Here is a 21,764-nt window from a genome sequence, read left to right as displayed (position 1 = left end):
ATAGAAGCTTAGCTTGGTATTAGGCCGACCTGGTTCCGAACCCATCAGTGATGAATGGAAAGAAGATTAACAATATCAGATCACAGCATTTAAACAGGGGGATGTTGTCGTCATTGAAGCAGCTATACAGGGACATTTACTGTATGCATTATTACTCTCATACCCCACAGAAGATAGTAAGCAAAGTCACAATTCCAACCTACCTAATGTGCAAGCTACTGCATGTGCCCGGCTCAGACTACAGCAAGTGCTGTTTTGTCATGCATGCACCCATCACAGCCTAAATGCTACTAGTGAATCTGCTAGGATTCCCTGCCACCGCTAGGTGCCAGTACGGCACACAATCCAGCACTCTCCATTTTCTGGGATTAGCTAGCAGACATCAGCCACTCACTTCCATCTCCCTTCTGCTCCTTCAGTGGCTACACTACCTGCTGACTGTGGGATAAATCAATTGTAGTCAATATTTCATCACCCTCTCTACCATGGAAAAGGCAATGGTGTGCACAAAGTAATAGCTGAAAGACCATGAAAGAATTTAATCAGAGCAATCATGCTGCAACTTGGGTAACTCTCCATGTCTATCAGATATCCAAATATCTATTAGTTTTTAACTTTTCTTATTAACTGCTGCCATTCCTTTAGTTAAACTACCCACTCACCAGCCACCCATTTACCCCACTATCACTCCCACTACTCAACTGGCCTATGCTTCTTGTAATGTTTACCTGCTACAAGTTAATGTGCCCAAAGACAGAACATCCACTCTATTCAAAAGGAATGCATTGAACAAAACCCAGATTTAATGTGGGCATCACTAGAAAGCTACTACTTCTTGCTGCTTCAAATGGAATACACGAGTGGCAAATCAGCACAAGGAAAAAAAGTGTTTTTCTTCTTTTATACTCTCATAAGGGATCATGGATACAAATACATTACTAAGTCCACACACAAACATCTACCCATAAGCAGTTTACTGCTACTCTGCTAGTTTTCACCAGAGTTGATATAATCTCAGGTCAAGGTCTCTGATGTCACAAGCTGAATAAAATCCAAATGCCACAACCCATAGTCAACCTCAGCAATATGCTTACAATCAACCATTTCCTGCAGCAAAAAGTGGAGATGTTCCTCATATTGATCATTGCTGTAGTAGCCTTAGCTGTATGGGTTACATCCGGCCAAGGATGTAACAGCCAGCCAGCTTCCAAAGCTTTAGGGCACCTTCCATTCATCCAAACTGTCAACAGCTCGAGATGAGCTGACTAATAGACAAGTATGGGTGCAAAGCCCTTCAGAGCTTTACTCTCACTAAACAGTATGCTCCTTTGAGGCTTATGAGGCTTGACGGTTGGCTTGAGTTTTCCTTTGCTGGACAGATAAGTTCTCTTTGGGGTAAAACCTTCCATTTTCTTATATATAATGTTTTATTACTTTCCTCTTCAGGAAAGCTATTTTAAGGCTAGGAGTGTTATGTTTTAACTAACTGCCTTGAGACTCCAATGTACTTTTAAATGGAGAACTAGTTTTTTTCTGTCAGTTTTATAGAGTAAACTAACTGATAACATACTTTCTGGAGAGAAATTGTTTTTAATTATCCATTGTAGGTATGTCAGTGTTAGAAAGTGCTTTTTACTGTGTGTTTTCTGTAAAAAACTTCAGTGGACTGGTAGTTTTACTGGGATTTGCTGCATGTATTCCCAAGGAAAAATGCACCATTTTTATTTGATCATAGAAGAGTATACCAGTTCTTCTTCCAGGCACAAAACAAAACAAAAAAGCTAAGCAAACAGCCTTTGACACACCAGTTATCAATTTGCCTCAGCTGCAGGTGGTTGACTGCCATGGCCATTTGTTGTAACTCAGACCACTTATCTTTCACCCCAAATCCCTCTGGTGTAGCACCAACAGCCACTATCCACCAGGGGTTAAACATGTCCTCAGATGCTGTTGGAGTCCCCTCAGTGGACAAGGGAGAGCCACTCTTGTCAGTTACGGAACAGAGAACAAGGAAGATTTCCCTGTTATGTCACAGGAAGCAGTGACTGCAGTCACTAACATGGCAAGCCCCATTTTTTCCTGTCGAAAAGAAACAGAAAACCAAACATGTATCTACTACTCTTCATACTTCTATGCATAGTAGTTGTAAATGTATTTTTAATGTTGTCTGATCTTTGTGGAGCTTTTCTCCCCAGGCCTCTAAAGAAAATGGACATATATCCAGCTAGACTAACCCGGCCAACAAATGTAAAATAAAATAAATAAATAAAAATTATAGGACTAGTTCAGGGTTTAATTCAGGCTACTGATTCTTCCTATACAGTTGTTTCTGGTAAAAGAAAGAGGAAAGAGGGATGCCTCTTTTCCTGTGAGGTTCAAGATTCTGAATCTGAACAGGAAGATGCAGGGATAGATTCATGGTTTTGTCCTCAGATTTCTGATTCAGACTCAGAGGAGAGCTCACTTTCTGATTCTCCATGTGGGGGGTTCTATTTCTCTGAGACTACTGCTAGAAAGTCCGTGTTTTCAGTGGGAGTACAATGAGTTTTCTCATTCCCTCAGAAAATACTACGAGTTGTTACAGAAGGCTTTTCCTGGATCTACACCCAATTCCTCCTGTCCTGTCAACTTTACAGGATGTGCATCTTACTGCCCACCGTTTTCCTGATAGTCAGCCAGCTGTCCCTAAAAAGGCAGATGGGATATACAAAACTCCTCAGTCTTTTAAATCTATACATACTTTTCTGACATATTGTGAAACATGAGGAATGTTTTATTTACAGTTTCTTCTTTGAAGAAAAAACAGTATTTTAAATAACTTAGTTTCTTCTACTGCATGGGTAACTACTCATTTGTGGTGGGTGTATGATTCTGTTGACACTTCTTCCAGGGCTATGGGCACTGGTACTGTTTTAAGGAGTTTTGAATGGCTGCATTCTCAGAACCTCCCAGATGATTTAAAAAAAATGAAGTTTTAAATTCTCCCTTAGATAGAGATTTAGTGTTTGGCCCCTCTGCTGCAGAGAGATGAAAGAAGCAAGCTGATACAAGGAATATCTATTATTCAGCCCTCCTTTTCCAAATTGCCCAAGAAATGTTTCTTCTCCTCATCCAACTGTGGCAAAAAAACAAAATAAAATAAAGTAAAATAATCTCAACAGAATTCAAGCAAAAAGACATTTAAGAAGTGACAAGGGGGTTCCAGAAAGAAGTCTCAAACCTCCCAAAACCAAGTCAATCCAACAAGTCTGAATAACAGTTCAACAGATTTTGTGACCTCTTCCCACCTTAGCTCCAATTCCCTTCCAGAAAGCATGAATCTTCATTTTTTTTCTTTGGCAACAGCTTGCTTCAAACAAATGGGTTCTGAAAAATCATTCAATAGGGTTACAGATGGCAGTGGGAGGAAATTCCTCTCTTCCACAGGGCCAGTCCTCATCCTGCAGATCAGACTCTTCTTTCCTCCTGTTCATCATCACATGCTGTCCCAAGAAGGGATAGAATCAATTCCTACTTCCCAGGTGTGGAAGGGGTTTATTCAAGGATATTCCTAGTCCTAAAGAAAGAAAATGCTTGGAGAACAGTTCTGGATCTTTCTTTTCCTAAACCTGATTGTGATAATACCCACATTCAAAATGATGTTATTTCACAACCTGTTACCTATTCCTTCCTCTTTCACGATTCCTGGTAACATTAGACTTAAAAGATGCTTATCATCACATCCCCATTCATTCAAGTTTTTGGGTGTTTCTTAAGGTTGTGTGTGTCTGGATCACATTATCAGTTCCCTGCCTTACCATTTGGACTATCCACTACACCAACAGTGCTCACAATACGTGTAGCTCCAATTATAGCTCACTGCAAGCTACAGAGTATCCACATTTTTTCACATTTAGATGATTTGCTCATCTTTGCAAATTCTTTTTCAAAATGTCAGAAGTCTCTCTTGGGTAAGAGAGCTCTTGCACAAGCTGGGATTCTAAAGGAACAGTCAAAAGTCTTTCTGGACTCCCTCACACAGGACTGTGTTCCTGTGACGTCAGCTAGACATACCAGTTTAAAGAGCTTTTCTTCCAGAGGAAAAATAGATCTTTAGATCTGTTTCTAAGGTTTTCCATTCAAACTTCAGTTACTTAAAGTAAATGCCTCACAATTTTGGGTCTCATGGTATCTATGATTCACATGATACCCCTGCTAAGACTCTATATGAGAAACGTACAGTGGTATCTGAAATAATTTGGTCCCAGCATCAATGATCTTTACTTTACAGATATTAAATCCAGGTCTCCCCCCTTCTCCATCCATGCTCCAAATCAGTCAGTCACCAGAGATGCTTTGGACTTTGCTTTGGAAGCAGTTTTGGGAGAGGTAACAGTGCAGGGAGTGTGGGACACTAATGACAAATACAAGAGGGTTCCGGCATTTAGGTCGCGAGACATTTCCCCACAAGCTAATAATGCCAAAACAATAAGCCCACAGCACCTCTTCTTCATAGAGTGGCATGGTTGAAAAGGAAACTCACTGCGGCATTAAACATTGTGCAGCACCATCTCTACGATCCCTAAACAGCTACCCAGCTGTACTCTAACAATACAGACAGCCTTACTAGAAGTGCAACACTGCAGTCACTACTGAGTTTTTCAAAGTGTGAAAAAAACACAGTAGTCACTGCAGTGTTACACTTCTAGCAAAGCTGTCTCTTTTGTTAGAATACAGCTGTGTAGCTGTTTAGGGCTCATGGTGATGGTGCTGCGCAATGTTTAATGGCACAGTAAGTTTCCTTTTCAACCGTACTGCTTTACGGCAAAGCAGTGCTGCGGACTTATGGTTTTGGTGTTCTTAGCTTGCGGCGAAATGTTGTGCAACCTAAACACTAGGACCCAACACAAGCACATAAATATTAAGGAGATGCTTGCTTTGATCAAGTCACTCAACCATCTTTGGTCCTCAGGACCTCTTTTAGTGGTTAGAGACAATAGCACAGTCATGTGGCTCATCAAAAAGCAAGGACGTCCAGGTCGTACCCCCTTTGCAGACTAATCATGTCAGCTTGGTATATAGCTTCACAGCACAATCTCACTATACGGGCATCCTCTACTCTGTCAGAGCAAAACTGTGTGGCAGATAAGCTGAGAAGAGTCAGAGCATATTCTCATGAATGAAAACTAGATCATGAGGCCTTCCACGATTTGATACATCTATGGATAGTTCCTCAAGTAGACCTTTTGTCTCCTCACTGAGCAAATCAACTGGCAAAATGCTGTTCCAGGACTCCATGCAAGAAGGCCTGGAAAACAGATGATTTTTTTCTTTTCTTTGGGCAGGAAATTTGCTGTATGCCTTTCCACTAATATCCAGGGTACTTCTGAAGATTCAGAAGGAATCCCCAAAGATCATTATGGTGATTCCCTTCTAACCCAGGCAACTGTGGTTCTCCCTTCTTTTGGAAATAGTCAGGGGTAATTACCACAAGCTTCTTCTCAGAATGGATCTGTTCACACAAGAACAAGGGGTGTTTGATACACCCAGACATCAATCATCTTCAATTGACTGTGTGGATGTTAGGGTCTTGATTCCTTTAAGGCACCTGTTTTCTGAGGATGTGCAGCAGGTACTAATGGAGGCAAGAAAGCCTGCTACTAGAAAATCATATATTAGCAAATTGAAAAGGTTTTCTAGTTGGTGCCAACATAACTAATACCCATTCAGGGCTAGTTGTTTTCTGTTTTTATAGTATTTGTGAGAGTTACTATCTTTATCCTATGGCTTTTTAAAATTCCTCTATCAAGGTTCATTTATTGACCATTTCAGCATATCTGCCCATGGAACCTCCCTCCTTCAATGTGGTCTTGTGTCAAAATGTTCTTAAAAGGGATTTTGCATAAAAAGCTTCCAAGTGAACCAGTGGCCCCTACTTATAATCTTAATTTAGAGTTACAGAAACTAACAAGTGCTTCATTTGAATCACTTAATCTGTCTGACCTGAGGTTCTTAACATGTGAAACAATTTTACTGATTGCTTTGACCAATGCAAGAAGAGTATCTGAGTGGCAAGCTCTTATTTTGAGTCAACCTTACCTCATTTTCCATAGGGACAGAGTTTCTTTGAGAACTGATCCTTCTATTATGCCTACAGTGGTACCAGAATTTACTTTAATCCAAATTATCCATCTCCCAGTTTTTTTTTCCTGAACCCAAAAATGAGGGAGAAAAGATACTCTATACCTTGGATGTCCACAGACATCTCAGGTACTATATTAACAGAACTAAATCTTTCAGATGTTTGGATCACTTGTTCATTTCTTGTGAAGGTAAGAAGGGACATCCAGTGTCAAAACAGACTACAACAATAGGTAATAGCCTTAGACAACCATTTGGAAATACTCACCATGACAAATTTATTCCAGGCAAGATCAAGCCCCACTCTACCAGGGCCTTGGCTTCATCTATGGCTTTTTGAAAAGGGTTGGATTCTAGAAGTATTCTGGAAGCTGCTACTTGGTCCCCTATACATATTTTTACAAACCACTATAAAACTTTGACTCCTTCTCTAGGCCTAGATCAAGTTTTGCTAGGACCATTCTCCAGGGACTCCTGGACCCTTCACCTTCCTCCTCCCAAATACAGTTAGCTATGGTAATCTACCCATATAGTTAAGGCTACTGCAGCATTATCACTATGAAGAACATAGTACAGTTGTGTAAGTTGAACTTACAGAAACCGTAGAGGTTCAAATGATCATTGCTGCAGTAGCCTCTCTCTCTCCCTCCTTCCCCTTCTTTTCTGATGTGTTTTTAATGCCATGGTGTGGACATTTATTTCTTGTTATGCTTAGCACTGTCCATTCAGGGCTCACCTCCCTCTGTCTGCCAGCAGGAAAGCTTTGAAGGGCTGCGTGATCAAACTTAACTTTTTGTCAGCTCATGTCGAGCTGCTTGACAGTATGGGTGTGTGGAAGATGCCCTGAAGCTTTGGAAGCTGTCTGGCTGTTATATCCTTGGCAGGCTATAACCCATATAAGCTAAGGCTACTGCAATAGTGGTCATCTGAACATCTACGGTTATACCAAGTTCAGCTTACACAACTGTACTTTCTCCCTCTTATGCAGTGTCTAATTCAGTTTTCTTTCAGTAAACAAGGCATGTTTGCCTCTGCAGAAGGAAACCATTAGCTGAGTCTCCCCAAAATGTCTCAAACACATTCCCGAATTCATAAGCATTGCAGATAATAGCATTAATGTACCAACAAATCTGTGTTGTCAACATCACCTTGTTCAAATGAATACTGAATATTTATTTTTAATATAAATACCTGGGTTAGTGCAAGAGACTGGTGCATTTGCTCAAGCTTCTGAGTTGCATCCAAAAGAAGTGACTTCATGAAAGTAGAAGGAGACAGCTTCTCTGAGATGCGCAGTACTGTAGCCATGTAACCATCTGACACAATTAAATATGGCAACCGTGGATGAGCGGTTACAGAAAAACACTGTCGCATGGGGTCAGCATCAGAAGCTGCAGATCCTGGAGAGTCATTATGGTTTGTGCTTTGAATGCCAGACTGAGGACTGCTGAAACAAATTACAGATTGCATTTCAAAACTCTAAATGAATATGACCAGAAGCAACTACTCATTCAAAAAATTAACATATGAACAACATGAATGCATCTAAATCATATGGTGTATACACACTGAGCAGAGTGGAGGAGAGGTGTTGACTACAACTCTTAGCTGAGATATACAAGTATCCTGTTTTTTTCGATTATTTATACTGATTATTGTTTCTAGCAATTTATATATAGCACTTTTTATTGGCTGCTGCATAGTTTTTGAGTGTATTTTATTGCTATTAACTAATCTGCCTGGGTAACTGATTTGTTTGCAGTTAAAAGCATTCTGTAGAGTCTCATTGCTCCTTTATCTGTTTGAAAACTTTCATTTTGTGGCTTTCTGTAGTGCTTACTGTCTGTAGGCTAATAGCTTTAGTATTGTCCTAGTTCAGAATTGCTGGCTCTGGGCTTGTTTGTTTATACAGTGATTGTTCAAAGCACACGAACAGGCTATCTTGAATTAGCTGAAACCTTTCTTTACCTTGGCTAGATTGTGTTAATTGGCTGCTGGCTAGTGGGTGCTGGTTCTTTTGTGTTTTGTTAAAAAAAAAAAAAAAGTTGTCTAAGGTTGTATCTTCTGGTATTTAAGCCCTAACTTTGAGAGGGTTTCTATCTATACACACTGAGCAGAGTGGAGGAGAGGTGTTGACTACAACTCTTAGCTGAGATATACAAGTATTTTTTTTTTTTCGATTATTTATACTGATTATTGTTTCTAGCAATTTATGTATAGCACTTTTTATTGCCTGCTGCACAGTTTTTGAGTGTATTTTATTGCTATTAATTAATCTGCATGGGTAACTGATTTGTTTGCAGTTAAAAGCATTCTGTAGAGTCTCGTTGCTCCTTTATCTGTTTAAAAACTTTCATTTTGTGGCTTTCTGTAGTGCTTACTGTCTTGTAGACAAATAGCTTTAGTATTACCACCCTCCCTCCCTGTTGGTGTCTTGCTGTTATACTTGGTGGCTTTGCAGTTGCCCGCCCCTACTATAAATCTGATCTGGGACACTCCTCACAGTCTAGTGTCATTAGCTCATTCTACCTAATACAGAGATAACATTTGATAAGGCCTTCTGTTTCTCCTTTTTCCCTTTTAAAAAAAAATGTTTTGCCCGAATCTCCTTGTGCTCTGACTGTGCAAACATTTTGGAAATATAGAGTATATTTTAGAGCATTTATTATAACTGTAATTGCTTAATATTGCTACAACTCAAGTGCTCTAGGTTGCAGTGCATCTGAAGTGCTGGTGCGTTTTAGCTGCTATTAAATTGCTAATTTTGTAGAGTTTTAATTGCATTTACTGTTTAGTACTACACACTCAAGGGTGTTAGCATTTTCTGTGTTTATTTACTGTATTATTGCAATGTTTAGCCTGTTTTAACAAAAAAAATACTATCTTGTTTGCTCGTTTCCCACCTTTTCTAGCCAGTCCATATCCCAGGCTTTGCTTGTCTCAGGACTTTATTTTCTGTGCTCAGAGCTATCCAGACCTTGCTGTGGTAAAGGGAAGTCCTACTGCTTACCAGTGGGACTGGTGAGCATTGTACTGCCTATCTAACGCTAGAGGAGTGGTTTCCAGCTCTGAAATTGTAATTTTATTAGCCTTTTTGGGCTGATTTCTATCCCTTTCAGCTTTCTGGCTTAAAAACGCGTGTGTTTGCACATTTTTCACATCGTGCAGCACTGCAAGACTACAGTTAAACTATTCCAAGTGCAAAAAGTCTGCTCTTCAAATTTTCCCTTAGAACTAGCTGGTTTCTCAGTAGTAGTAGCACTAAAGTCTGAACCTCTGTGACTAGCACGTGCTCTAGAACCTGCTGGAAAGCACTAGGAAGCCTGAAACTGATACAAGCACACAGCTCTCCTTGTCAATAAGGAGAAATTAATCATAGGCACTAAACAGCCTATAACTGCAAAGTACCTTGCAAAGGTAAGGGAAAACAGCTCTTAAACTTTACAAAAAAGCACCTAAACAGGCATGTCCAAGGGTCAGCTTCCGGTGATTTCTCCTGTCCACCTGGTGAATCTAGGCATACTGGGGCAATGCGGCAACTGCCTCATGTACACAGACAATCCTCTCCTCCTGCCACCCAACACTACAACCTGCGAGAGATGCACTTACATAGCCAAACAGGAAGCAAAGCTCTCTCCAGCCAAGATTGTGCTAGACAGTCAAGAGGAGAAGGTTAACACCTGCATTACACCTCAAGCAACTCATAGCCCTTCAAAACCCACACCATTAACACCCACACATAGCAACACTAAAACCACATATGCGGAGGGCCTTAACATTAACCTGCCCACGCAGCAAGGACCTCCGAAGCCGAAACGCAAACAAACACCAGTCACAACCAAAGTGACACACAGCTCACAACACCGGTGTGCAACCCAACAACAGCCACTAAGGCAAGACAATGTACTCAACACTTTAGTCACAGGTGACTCTATAGTCAGGCACACTGATGTCCCACTCACCAGGCTGAACAAGGAGAAAATTACAGTCAGCTGCCTGTCGGGTGCCAGGATCCGCCACATAACGCATGCACTCAAGTCACTCCACAAGAACAAATATGACTCCGTCATTGTCCATGCTGGAGTGAATGACTTGAGACATACCTCCCTGGATTACATGAAAAGAAACAAGGAAGAGCTCTTGGATCATGTGACCCAGGGCAGGAATGACCCTAGCCTGAGTAGCATCCTGCCTTCGCCCAGAATTATACCACAGTATAAGGACAAAATGATTGACTTCAACAATTGGCTAAGCTTCTGGTGTCATTCAAAGGGGATCCAGTATTTGTCTGCCTGGGAAGACATGATCGACAAAACACGATGCTTTGCCAGAAATGGTCTGCACCTGTCACCCCTGGGATTCAGGTTACTGGCTAAAACTCTTACCACCCCTATAGTGCCTTTTTTAGGCAAGGTTCAAAGGATAAAACCACCACCGTAACAGATACAAGCATTAAAAATCTGAAGGTAATTCTACTCAATGCTAGAAGTCTAAACCTCAAAATGCACTCTCTCGAGGCACTCCTAAAAATGAAGAACATCGATATCTGTGCAGTAACTGAGACCTGATTCAAGGCTCCAGAGAGCACCCCTGCAATACCAGGCTACAATTCTTACCACACTTTTCGGCCACAAAACCAAGACCGAAACACTAAAGGTGGAGGAGTGTCCATATTCACCAAGGATATTCACACCTCCAGGCTAGTTGCCCAACACAATGCATCTGAACTTCTCCAGGTGCAACTAAGACTAGGTAACACTGCAATCCAAATTGTAGCTTGCTACAGAAACCCCATGTCCCAAATTTCTCACTACACCTTTCTAAACATACTGGAAAATATTAAGATACAACCAAACACCCTAATACTGGGTGATTTCAACTACCCTGCCATTAATTGGGAAAACTACTCGGGTACCAACTCCTTTTCCCAACAGTTCTTGGAATTCATAAATTCCAACGCCCTGGATCAACTAATCCATTGTCCCACCAGGGGCTCCAATATCCTAGACCTGGTTCATTAACAACATGGGAGATAAATGCTCCACACCAGTGGTCACCCCCTCATTGGTCAGGTCTGACCATAAGCAAACCTTGTCATCCACATCCCACCCCCACCCCTCAGTAAGGAAACCTCCTTAAAAAACTTCTCCAAAGCCAACTTCATGCTACTGAAGTCAGAAGTGACAAACCTCACAACACCCATGCAGACGGGATCTGGAAGTTCAACTGCAGAATCCTACACTAAGGCACTGTACGAGCACATCCACTCGTGTATGAATCGTGCCATCCCAAATAGAACCAAGATGCTCTTCTCCAAAAAAAGGAAGCCAATCTGGTGGTCCCCTGCTATAAACAGACTATACAACAGAAGGAAGAAACTGTTGCAGAAAAGAGGAAAATCCCAGGATGCAAAAAACTCCCTCACCAGCCTCAGTAAGAAGCTGAGATCCCTCATAAAATCCTCAAAAGCTAGTTACGAAAATAAAATTGCCAAAGATTCCAAAGACAACCACAAGGCATTCTATTGTTATGTCAAGAACCTAAATGGCAATGCCCAGATCTGCTCTGACCTACAACAAAATGGCCTTAAATATACTGATCCCAAGGATATTGCCAATATCCTGGCAGATCGATTTAGTGCCAACTTCACCCCCCTCTCACCCTATAAAGGGCCCATCTCAATACCAAAAGACTGCCAAATTCCGATAATCACGGCCACACAGGTAGAAACCGCACTCTCCAAAGCTATGAATACAGCATCCATGGGACCAGATGACATCCCAGGCTGTGTACTACATGAACTACAAAATGAACTGGCACCTCACCTAAGTGTCATGCTTAATCATAGCCTCACCTCAGGCTTCGTGCCCATGGAGAGGCACACAGCTACAGTTATCCCGCTCCACAAGGGAGGATCTGCCTTGGATCCTGGGAACTACTGTCCCATCAGTCTGACATGCCTGATCTGCAAGGGCATGGAACGCATTATCATGGAACTTATAAACAAAGACATTGGCAACCTTCAAACACTGGACCCCACCCAGTTTGGGTTTGTGAAGGGCCGATCTTGTCTCCTGAATCTGACTGACTTCTTCAAATCAGTCTCCAGAGCTGTGGACGAGGGTAAGAAGGTCCACACAGCCTATGTGGACCTTGCCAAGGCCTTCCACACCATCCCCCACTCTGGAATCATAGATAAACTTACTAAGCTGGGCATAAATCCCCACGTCACTCGATGGGTTGCCAACTGGCTTACTGACAGAACCAAGACTGTAAAAGTAGCCGACTCCAAATCCAGCTCCTGACAAGTGACAAGTGGAGTATCTCAGGGTTCAGTCCTGGGACCACTCTTGTTTGGCATCTACTTCTCTGAAGTACAGGCCAACACTAAGGGACTCTGGCTAACAAAGTTCGCAGGTGACAGCAAACTGAGTCTCATTATTGAATCCCCAAATGATGTGGATATTCTACAAAAGGGCCTTACAGAAACAGATGCCTTTTGCCAGAGCCATGGGCTCAAGCTTAATGCCAAGAAATGTATAGTTATCCCCTTTGGAAAAAAAACATGCACCCATGAAATACCACATAGGTGGCAGGACACTAAACATCGAAAGTGTGATGAGAGACTTAGGGACACAGGTGGACAGTGGTCTCACTTTCGATAACCACATCACCACAACAGTCAGGAAATCCTTCTACGTGGCACACCTCATCACTAAGGGCTTTTCATCCAGAAAAAAGGAGGTCATTGTCCCACTGTACTCATCCCTCATTAGACCCATTATAGAGTATAATGCCCCGTTTGGTATGTACCTCACAAGACATCTGCAACAGCTGGAAAGGCCACAGAAATACCACACTAAAAGAATCACAGGCCTAAAGCAGATGTCATATGCTGGCCGTCTAAAAAAACTCCAGCTATACTCTGTGGCATATCGTCTACTCAGAGGCAATCTCTGCTTAACACACAAGGTCAAGTCAAACCCTGAGTTGTTGGACATGCTCCACTTAAAGAAATCCCAATCCCTCAGAGCCACATGCTCCAGGGATCTAAACCTCATTATCACAATGAACAAAACATGCTGGAGGGATAGGTTCATGACCCAGAGACTCCCCATACTTTGGAATAGACTGCCCATACATGGCAAGCAGAGCGCCTCATTGGCCCTCTTCAAAAGGAACCTTGATGATTGGATGGGAGATAGGAAATTCACCCCGGGGATCACGTCAGTCGCCCTGCCAGACAGGAATCCAGAGAAGTAAATATTGTGGGAAAAAAATATCCAGGGAATTGTTATGGCTAGGCTTGCATAGGCCCTAGTGCCGATAGCCTAGTACCAACCTATGAACCTATATAAGTAATAAACAATCTTTTACTGCTTTTGTTCTGACAAATTTATTGTTTACTAACCAGGTAAGTTAGACTGATGACCAAAGCCTTTTTTAGAGCCCCAGCCTTAATCTAATTTAAAGTACTTACTACAATATACAACAAGAATGAGGAGTACAAGGAAGTACAGTTGTGTAAAATCTGACCGTAAGGTAGATGTCCTTCTCTTCAGTGTTGCAGTATTCATTACAATAGGGATCCCCTGCCAAGAGCGGCCCAAAGTCCGACCAGGAAACCAAAGCCTTTAGGTTGCTTAAAGGTACACCATACGTCACAACAGTGAAATGAAAGAACATTATGTGCATCAGGTGGACATAAATAGTAAATCACATAACTTTGGTCCACTTGACATGCATAAAAGTCTTTGCACAAAAGACAGATCATCTCACAATGAGCTCAAGTCACACAGTGCACTTGCTTAATTTAGGCAAAAAGTTAGGCTGGTCTCAAAAAAGTAATCTAAATTAAGTCCTAAGCAAGCAAACACTTCTGTCCTCTTCTCCTAATTTCATCCAAGGTATTTCAAAAACCTTTGTCCCCTAATGATAACATCAAAGTATTTTAAACTCAATAAAACTACCTTAAAACACAGGAAAGTTGTATGGCATTCAGAATCCTCACCTGACTCCCAAGTTAGGGCTGTATCAATAAATTACATCAGCTTATAAAGCTGTGCCAACAGTAATTAACACCAAGAGTTAATCTGATCTTTCAAACTACTGGCACTGCTGCTCATCTGCAGAGGATTGATTAAACCTAGTAATCCTAAAATTAACTGTTTTGTTACATTTTTCACACTTAAAACAGATAAATACACAACCATAGAAATACATACTCTAGATGACCAAGCATGACACCTATTTCAATAGGTTCCCTTGCTGGTGTACTTTCTTCCAGATCAAGTCAGCATGCGCACAGGAGAGTTAAATCATAAGTGTACGTAATTAAATATTTCTAGCTTTAAGATGTCAGAATCCACTGCAGAGCCCTTCCAGCTCGTGTGTGCCTGGATAAACATCTGTGAAGAACCAACCATTAAGACATCAGTTTTTGAGTTACTCAGCATGACGTGATACAATTTAAATCAGCAGGTGGCATTCTGCAAGTTGCTGATCAGCAGAAACACACTTCTTGTAGACAACAATGGACTCTGGTGAAGAAAGAGTTGCCCATGTAGAGGACAGTATTACATGTACAAATATCCCACATCAGGTTATTGAAAAAGGATAAAAAATAAACTTTCCATACATATGTCTTTAAGGAACTACTCTAATGATATCTTCTGTTTCAGAAAAAAATGGTCACTGTCATGGCAATACACTTTTCTCATACAGAGTGCTAAATCCACATGAATGGTCTAACAAGTCAGACTTTCATTCCTTTGCTTTAATGTCACTAGGCTGCAATCCACCACCTGCAAATAAAATTTACAGAAAGGCTTCAAAACACAGGTAATTAGGTGGCAGAATATATTGTGACAAACTCAGCTCTATAGTAGAGGGATAAAGCCCCAACCAAGACCCAGAGGACCTGAATTTGAGTAGCTGCTCATGTACTGAAAGAGACGGGTAGGGGAGTAGTACAATGACCAGGGTACATTACCTTGCTCATCATGGGGCAAGGTAGTGGCGGTTCCCAACTGGCTAACTGTTCATGTGCAAGTGGAAGTTTACAACACATCAACAGCCATAGACTGGGAGGCATGGCTTGGTGCACCAAAGCCAGTGATGGCTGCCTTACAGGAATGTGTTTGGCAGCATACTAACAATGGAAGAGGGTACAGAAGATCCCTGCAGTGACATGAGTACTTGGGAAAGCCACCATGAGATAGGGTGCCAGCATAATTGAAAACATCCTGAATTAATGCAGCTGGCATAATGCTGATGGGGATTTGATACCACTCAGTTTCAGCCCTGAGGACAGATTATCACCACCACAGCGTCAAATCAGGGGATGAAGGTACCTATCTCTTGCAGTAAAGTGAGTGGAATATGGGTTGCAGGCAGGCAGGGAGCACAATGCACCCTCAGGACTGCCTCAATGACAGCCACTCTGGACGATCCTTGCCCTTGTGCTGGGAATACTCAGTACAGGGGGGAATGAATGTGTTTGAATCCAGCTGGGGAAGGCTTGATAATCAGCAGGCAAGGAGACAAACAGCATTTCAATTAAAGAGAGAGAAGGCTGTGTGGCAGCTAAAACTACACAGAAATATGTACCAAGTTTCTGTGAACATACCATATTTGCTGATGCAGTCACATCTTTTTAAAAATTATCTATTCCTATAGCTTAGCAAGAAACAGAAGGCATTTTCAGCCTAATCAATATAATTTTCAGGGGACAGGAAATACCAACAACTTTCTGACAGCAGGGCTGAATGACAAATTAATTACAACTGACAGAGGAGGAGGTTGTTGACAAAGTAGATCACAAAATAAATGGGATAATTCTAATTTGGCCAAATCCATAAAATCATTTGCCATTTTTCTACAAAGTCAACAACATTTTAAAATTTGGTACAATTGTAAAACTGCAGAAATCTGATAAAGTTCACAATTTAAGTACAACTGAAAAGTTGTATAAATCTTTAAACATAGTTCTGCAGCGCAATTCAGAAGTTAGAGATATCAGAATAAGTAGGTAACATTTCTTTATGCTCTGCTATGTACAACTACTTTCGGACATCTCCCTTTCCATCTTCAGTATTTCAAAATGCTTTAATAAATACAGTACAGTTGTGTCTTTCTGCAACAACTACCAGTGTCACCATAAAAAGTCTACAAAGTATAGTATATAGCATATAAACATGTCTGGATCCTCAGTTAATTAAGGTGGCTACTACAAACAGCTCTGATATGTGCAGAAGAGAATGCATTTCAGCAGTTTGAGTTGTTCAAGTTTTTTTTTTGTTCCTTATGTATAAATAACTGTTTAGTGTGAAAAAGAACATAGTTATGCAATCAGCAAAGCAGCAACAATTAAGCAGTGTTTTGGCGAACACACTCCAAATGTTTTACAAAATGCATATTTGTATATGTGCATAGATTTTATATATATATATATATATATATATATATATATATATATATATATATATATATATATATATACATACACTTATATATGGGTCTACTTTGAAAAATCTAAAACCCATAACATCTAATTTCACAACATTGAGACCAGAACATCTAAAACCCAAAACATCTAAAACTCATAACATAGAATTTCATAACATCGAACACTATAAATCACAGGAAAGTAACATTCCATCCACATATAACGACACCAAACTACCAAACACAATTTTTACTACGTTTCTGCAGGGGGACAAGCCCCCCCCCCATAAATTAAATATACCAACTCCAAGATCACACTACAGTGGGAAAAAGTTGATTTCCTAACCCCACTGTATCAAGCCCCCCTGCAGAAACGTAGTAAAAAGTGTGTTTGGTAGTTTGGTGTCATTATATGTGGAGAGGGTGTTATTCTCCTGTGATTTATAGTGTTCATGAGTTTTAGACGTTCTGGTCTCAATGTTACGAAATTAGATGTTCTGGATTTTAGATGTTTCAAAGGGGACCTCTCTCGCTCGCTCTCTCTCTTAAATATATATATATATATATATATATATATATATATATATATATATATATATATATATTGTGCATATAAAAAGTGTACACACCCTTGTTAAAATGCCAGGTTTTTGTGACAAAAAAAATGAGACCACAATAAATCATTTCAAAACTTTTCCCACCTTTAATGTGACCTATAACCTGTACAATTTAATTGAAAAACAAATCTGTTAGGGGAAAAAATATAAAAAATAAAAAATGTACAATACGCTAGTTGCATAAGTGTGCACACCCTTAAACTAATACTTTGTTGAAGCATTTTCTGACTTCACTACAACATTCAGTCTTCTTGGGTAGGAGTCCATCAGCATGGCACATCTTGACTTGGCAATATTTGTACAATCTTCCTTGCAAAAGCGCTCCAAATCTGTCAGATTGCGAGGGCATCTCTTTGTGCACAGCCCTCTTCAGATCACCCCACAGATTTTCTATTGGATTTAGGTCTGGGCTCTGACTGGGCCCCTCCAAAACTTTAATTTTCTTCTGGTGAAGCCATTCTTTTGTTGATATGAATGTATGCTTAGGGTCATTGTCGTGTTGAAAGGTGAAATTCCTCTTCATCTTTAGCTTTCTAGCAGATGCCTGAAGGTTTTGGGCCAAAAGTGACTGGTATTTGAACTGTTCATAATTCCCTCCACCTTGAATAAAGCCCCAGTTCCAGCTGAAGAAAAGCAACCCCAAAGCATGATACTGCCACCACCAAGCTTCACTGTAGGGGTGGTGTTCTGTTGGTAATGCGAAGTGCTGTTTTTGTGCCAAATGTACCTTCTGGAATTGTGGCCAAAAAGTTCAGCTTTGGTCTCATCAGACCATAACACATTTTCCCACATGCTTTTGGGAGACTTGATGCATTGTTTTGCAAATTTTAGTCGGGCCCGGATGTTTTTCTGTGTAAGAAAAGGCTTCCATCTTGCAATCCTACCCCATGGTCCAAACATATGGAGAATAGGGAAGATTTTTGTCACATGTAGTACACAACCAGTACTTGCCAGAAATTCCTGCAGCTCCTTCAGTGTTGCTGTATGTCTCTTGGCAGCCTCCCTGACCAGTTTGCATCTCGTCTTTTCATCAATTTTGGAGGGACGTCCAGTTCTTTGCAAAGTTACTGCTGTCTCATATTTTCTCCACTTTTTGATGACCGTCTTCACAGTGTTCCATGGTATATCCAATGCTGTGGAAATTCTTTTGTACCCTTCTCCTTACTGATACCTTTCAACAATGAGATCCCTTTGATGCTTTGTAAGCTCTCTGCAAACCATGGCTTTTGCTGTAGCAGGCAACTGAGTAAATGTCAGGAAAATCCTACTAGGACGACTGAACTTTACTGGGGTTAATCAGAGTCTGTTTGATGGCAGTTGATTATGCAAGAAGACAGAATACTGTAATTAAATCAAAAGGTGCTTCAACAAAATATCAGCTTAAGAGTGTGCACACTTATGCAACCAGCTTATTGTATGCTTTTTATTTTTTATATTTTTCCCCTAACAGATTTGCTTGTTTTTCAATTGAATTGTACAGGTTATAGACCACATTAAAGGTGGGAAAATTTTTGAAATGATTTATTGTGGTCTCATTTTTTTATATCACAAAACCTGGCATTTTAACAGGGGTGTGTACACTTTTTATATCCACTGTGTATATGAATGTGTACATATACATATATATATATGCATATATATATATATATATATATATATATATATATATATATATATATACACACACATATATATATATATATATATATATATACACACACACACACACACACACACACACATATACAGGAAAAATAAATACGGTGGACAGGTGTGTGAGATCACGCAATTCTCTGGATCGGGAAATATACCCTTTCCCCCATCATTATGGAATATCAAAGTTAGTGTGTGTGTGTGTGTGTGTGTGTGTGTGTGTGTGTGTGTGTGTGTGTGTGTGTGTGTGTGTGTATATATATATATATATATAGATATATATCTAATTTAAAGTACTTACTACAATATACAACAAGAATGAGGAGTACAAGGAAGTACAGTTGTGTAAAATCTGACCGTAAGGTAGATGTCCTTCTCTTCAGTGTTGCAGTATTCATTACAATAGGGATCCCCTGCCAAGAGCGGCCCAAAGTCCGACCAGGAAACCAAAGCCTTTAGGTTGCTTAAAGGTACACCATACGTCACAACAGTGAAATGAAAGAACATTATGTGCATCAGGTGGACATAAATAGTAAATCACATAACTTTGGTCCACTTGACATGCATAAAAGTCTTTGCACAAAAGACAGATCATCTCACAATGAGCTCAAGTCACACAGTGCACTTGCTTAATTTAGGCAAAAAGTTAGGCTGGTCTCAAAAAAGTAATCTAAAGTAAGTCCTAAGCAAGCAAACACTTCTGTCCTCTTCTCCTAATTTCATCCAAGGTATTTCAAAAACCTTTGTCCCCTAATGATAACATCAAAGTATTTTAAACTCAATAAAACTACCTTAAAACACAGGAAAGTTGTATGGCATTCAGAATCCTCACCTGACTCCCAAGTTAGGGCTGTATCAATAAATTACATCAGCTTATAAAGCTGTGCCAACAGTAATTAACACCAAGAGTTAATCTGATCTTTCAAACTACTGGCACTGCTGCTCATCTGCAGAGGATTGATTAAACCTAGTAATCCTAAAATGAACTGTTTTGTTACATTTTTCACACTTAAAACATAGATAGATTTGATATATATATATATATATATATATATATATATACACACATACACATATATACATATATGTGTGTATATACACACACACACACACACACACACACATATATATATATATACACATATATACATTACACACACACACATATATATATATATATACACATATATACATTACACACACACACACACACACACATCAATTTTAGCAACAATGATTTGTACATGTCTGGAAATTAACCAATTTAAAAACGAAAGTACAGTTGTGTAAGGTGCACTTACTTATAACCGCAAATGCACAGATCCTTCACTTCTTCAATCTTTGTCAAAAATTATCAGATTCTTCACTTCTTCAATCTTTGCTAAGGATACAACTACTGACCAGCTTTCAAAAGCTTTCATCTCCCCCCACATTGTCACACTGACTGCTCTCTTTTTGGTGGGAACTATATAAACAGTCAGAGTGACTGCAACTCTTCAGGACTTTCTTGCCCCTCAATAAAACATCAGGAACTCATCTTAAACTTACCAGAATATAATCAGCAAAAAATGTTATGTTCCACCAAAACTATTTACAAGAAGAGAGATGGAGGTTCAGTCCAGTTACTGTAGCAGGGAAGAATTCAAACATCTACAGTTATAAGAAAGTGCAAATTACCCAACTGTACTATTGTCATGATTCACATTGTTAAAGTAGGGTACAGATAGATTACTATAGCATTATCCAACCTGGGAGGAGGAAGGATAAGCATTCGGGAACCCCCGGAGAATGGTCCTAGCACAGCTTGCTCTGGACCTGAAAAAGAAATCCAGTTTGTAGAGATTTGAAAAAAGAATTGGAGGACCACATCACTACTCTAAAATGCTGCTAGATCCCAGGATCCACCTCTTTCCAGTATGCCATCACAGAAGCGAAGGTTCTAGTATTGTTTGCCTTAACACTGCCAGGAATGGATTTACCATAATAAGAAAAACAAAAAATACCAGAAGACAACCAGCTAGAAACAGTCTATTTAGATATTGGTTGACTGTTTTCAGTCCCAGAATAGCAAATAAATATCTGGTTAACTTAGAACTTGGTTTAGCCAAGATAGCACTCAAGATGCTTGTGCAAATCTAGAGTATGGTAGAATCTTTCTCCCTTGTGTTTTGGACCTGGATAGGAAGTGAGGAGATTGATGGCTTGATTCAATGTAAACTGAGAAACAACACTGGGCAGGGGGCTGTGCACAGAGTGATTCCTTCTCTATGGAAAACCAGATAAGGTTTTTCCCACCACAAGAGCTTGCAACTCAGATTCTTCTTATTGCTCTGACATCTACAAAAGGGGTGCCATTTTAATAGTGAAAAACCCTAGACCAGCCTGACTGGCAGGTTCAAAGGGTGGCATGGTTAGTTTTTCTAGTACAAAACTGAGATCTCAGTGAGAAGGAACTTGTCAAAATGGAGTTCTCAGTTGTAAAATTCCTTTTAAAACTGTTTAACAATAAACAGAGAAGGAAGTGAGGGATCCAGATATGCAAATGTATCCCCAAGATGCACTTTATAGTGTCAAAAGATAGGTCACATGACAGTAACTCACACAAATATTTAAGTATCAGTGGCACAAAATCCATACAGGATCCCTGATCACTGGCTAGGCACCACCTAGAAAGTGTCTTCTACTTGCCAATATACGATATTCTAGTAGCAAGTTTTCTTTTCTCTTCCAGGCCTGCTTCACATCCACATGAAAGAGGTACTTAAAAGGTACTAAAACGGAATCATCCAGGCAGTCAGTTGAAGTTGTTTTGATGTCAGTGTGTATTAAATTCCCCTTATGTTGTACGAGTAGATCTAGTCTGTGATAAAGATTGTGTTAGTTGTTCTCTGTCAATTCCCTACGGAGAAAGAACCAATTTTCCTGGGC

General features: G+C 40.1%; 1 protein-coding gene across 1 annotated transcript in view; it reads right to left on the bottom strand.

Annotated features, from left to right (window-relative positions):
* CPLANE1 (ciliogenesis and planar polarity effector 1) overlaps positions 1–21,764 on the bottom strand; it is a 4,248,669-nt gene that overhangs the window by 3,694,944 nt on the left and 531,961 nt on the right. Inside the window, exon 9 of the mRNA XM_044076333.1 lies at positions 7,312–7,567. Within this exon, the coding sequence (XP_043932268.1) occupies positions 7,312–7,567 (256 nt within the window). The remainder of the gene's footprint in view (positions 1–7,311; positions 7,568–21,764) is intronic.

Source organism: Protopterus annectens, chromosome 1.part0 (genome assembly GCF_019279795.1).
Source record: "Protopterus annectens isolate FY-2018-M chromosome 1.part0, PAN1.0, whole genome shotgun sequence".
Classification (NCBI taxonomy): Eukaryota; Metazoa; Chordata; order Ceratodontiformes; family Protopteridae; genus Protopterus; species Protopterus annectens.
The sequence above is the reverse complement of the archived record's forward strand: the minus strand, read 5'-3'. Positions and strand labels throughout refer to the sequence as shown.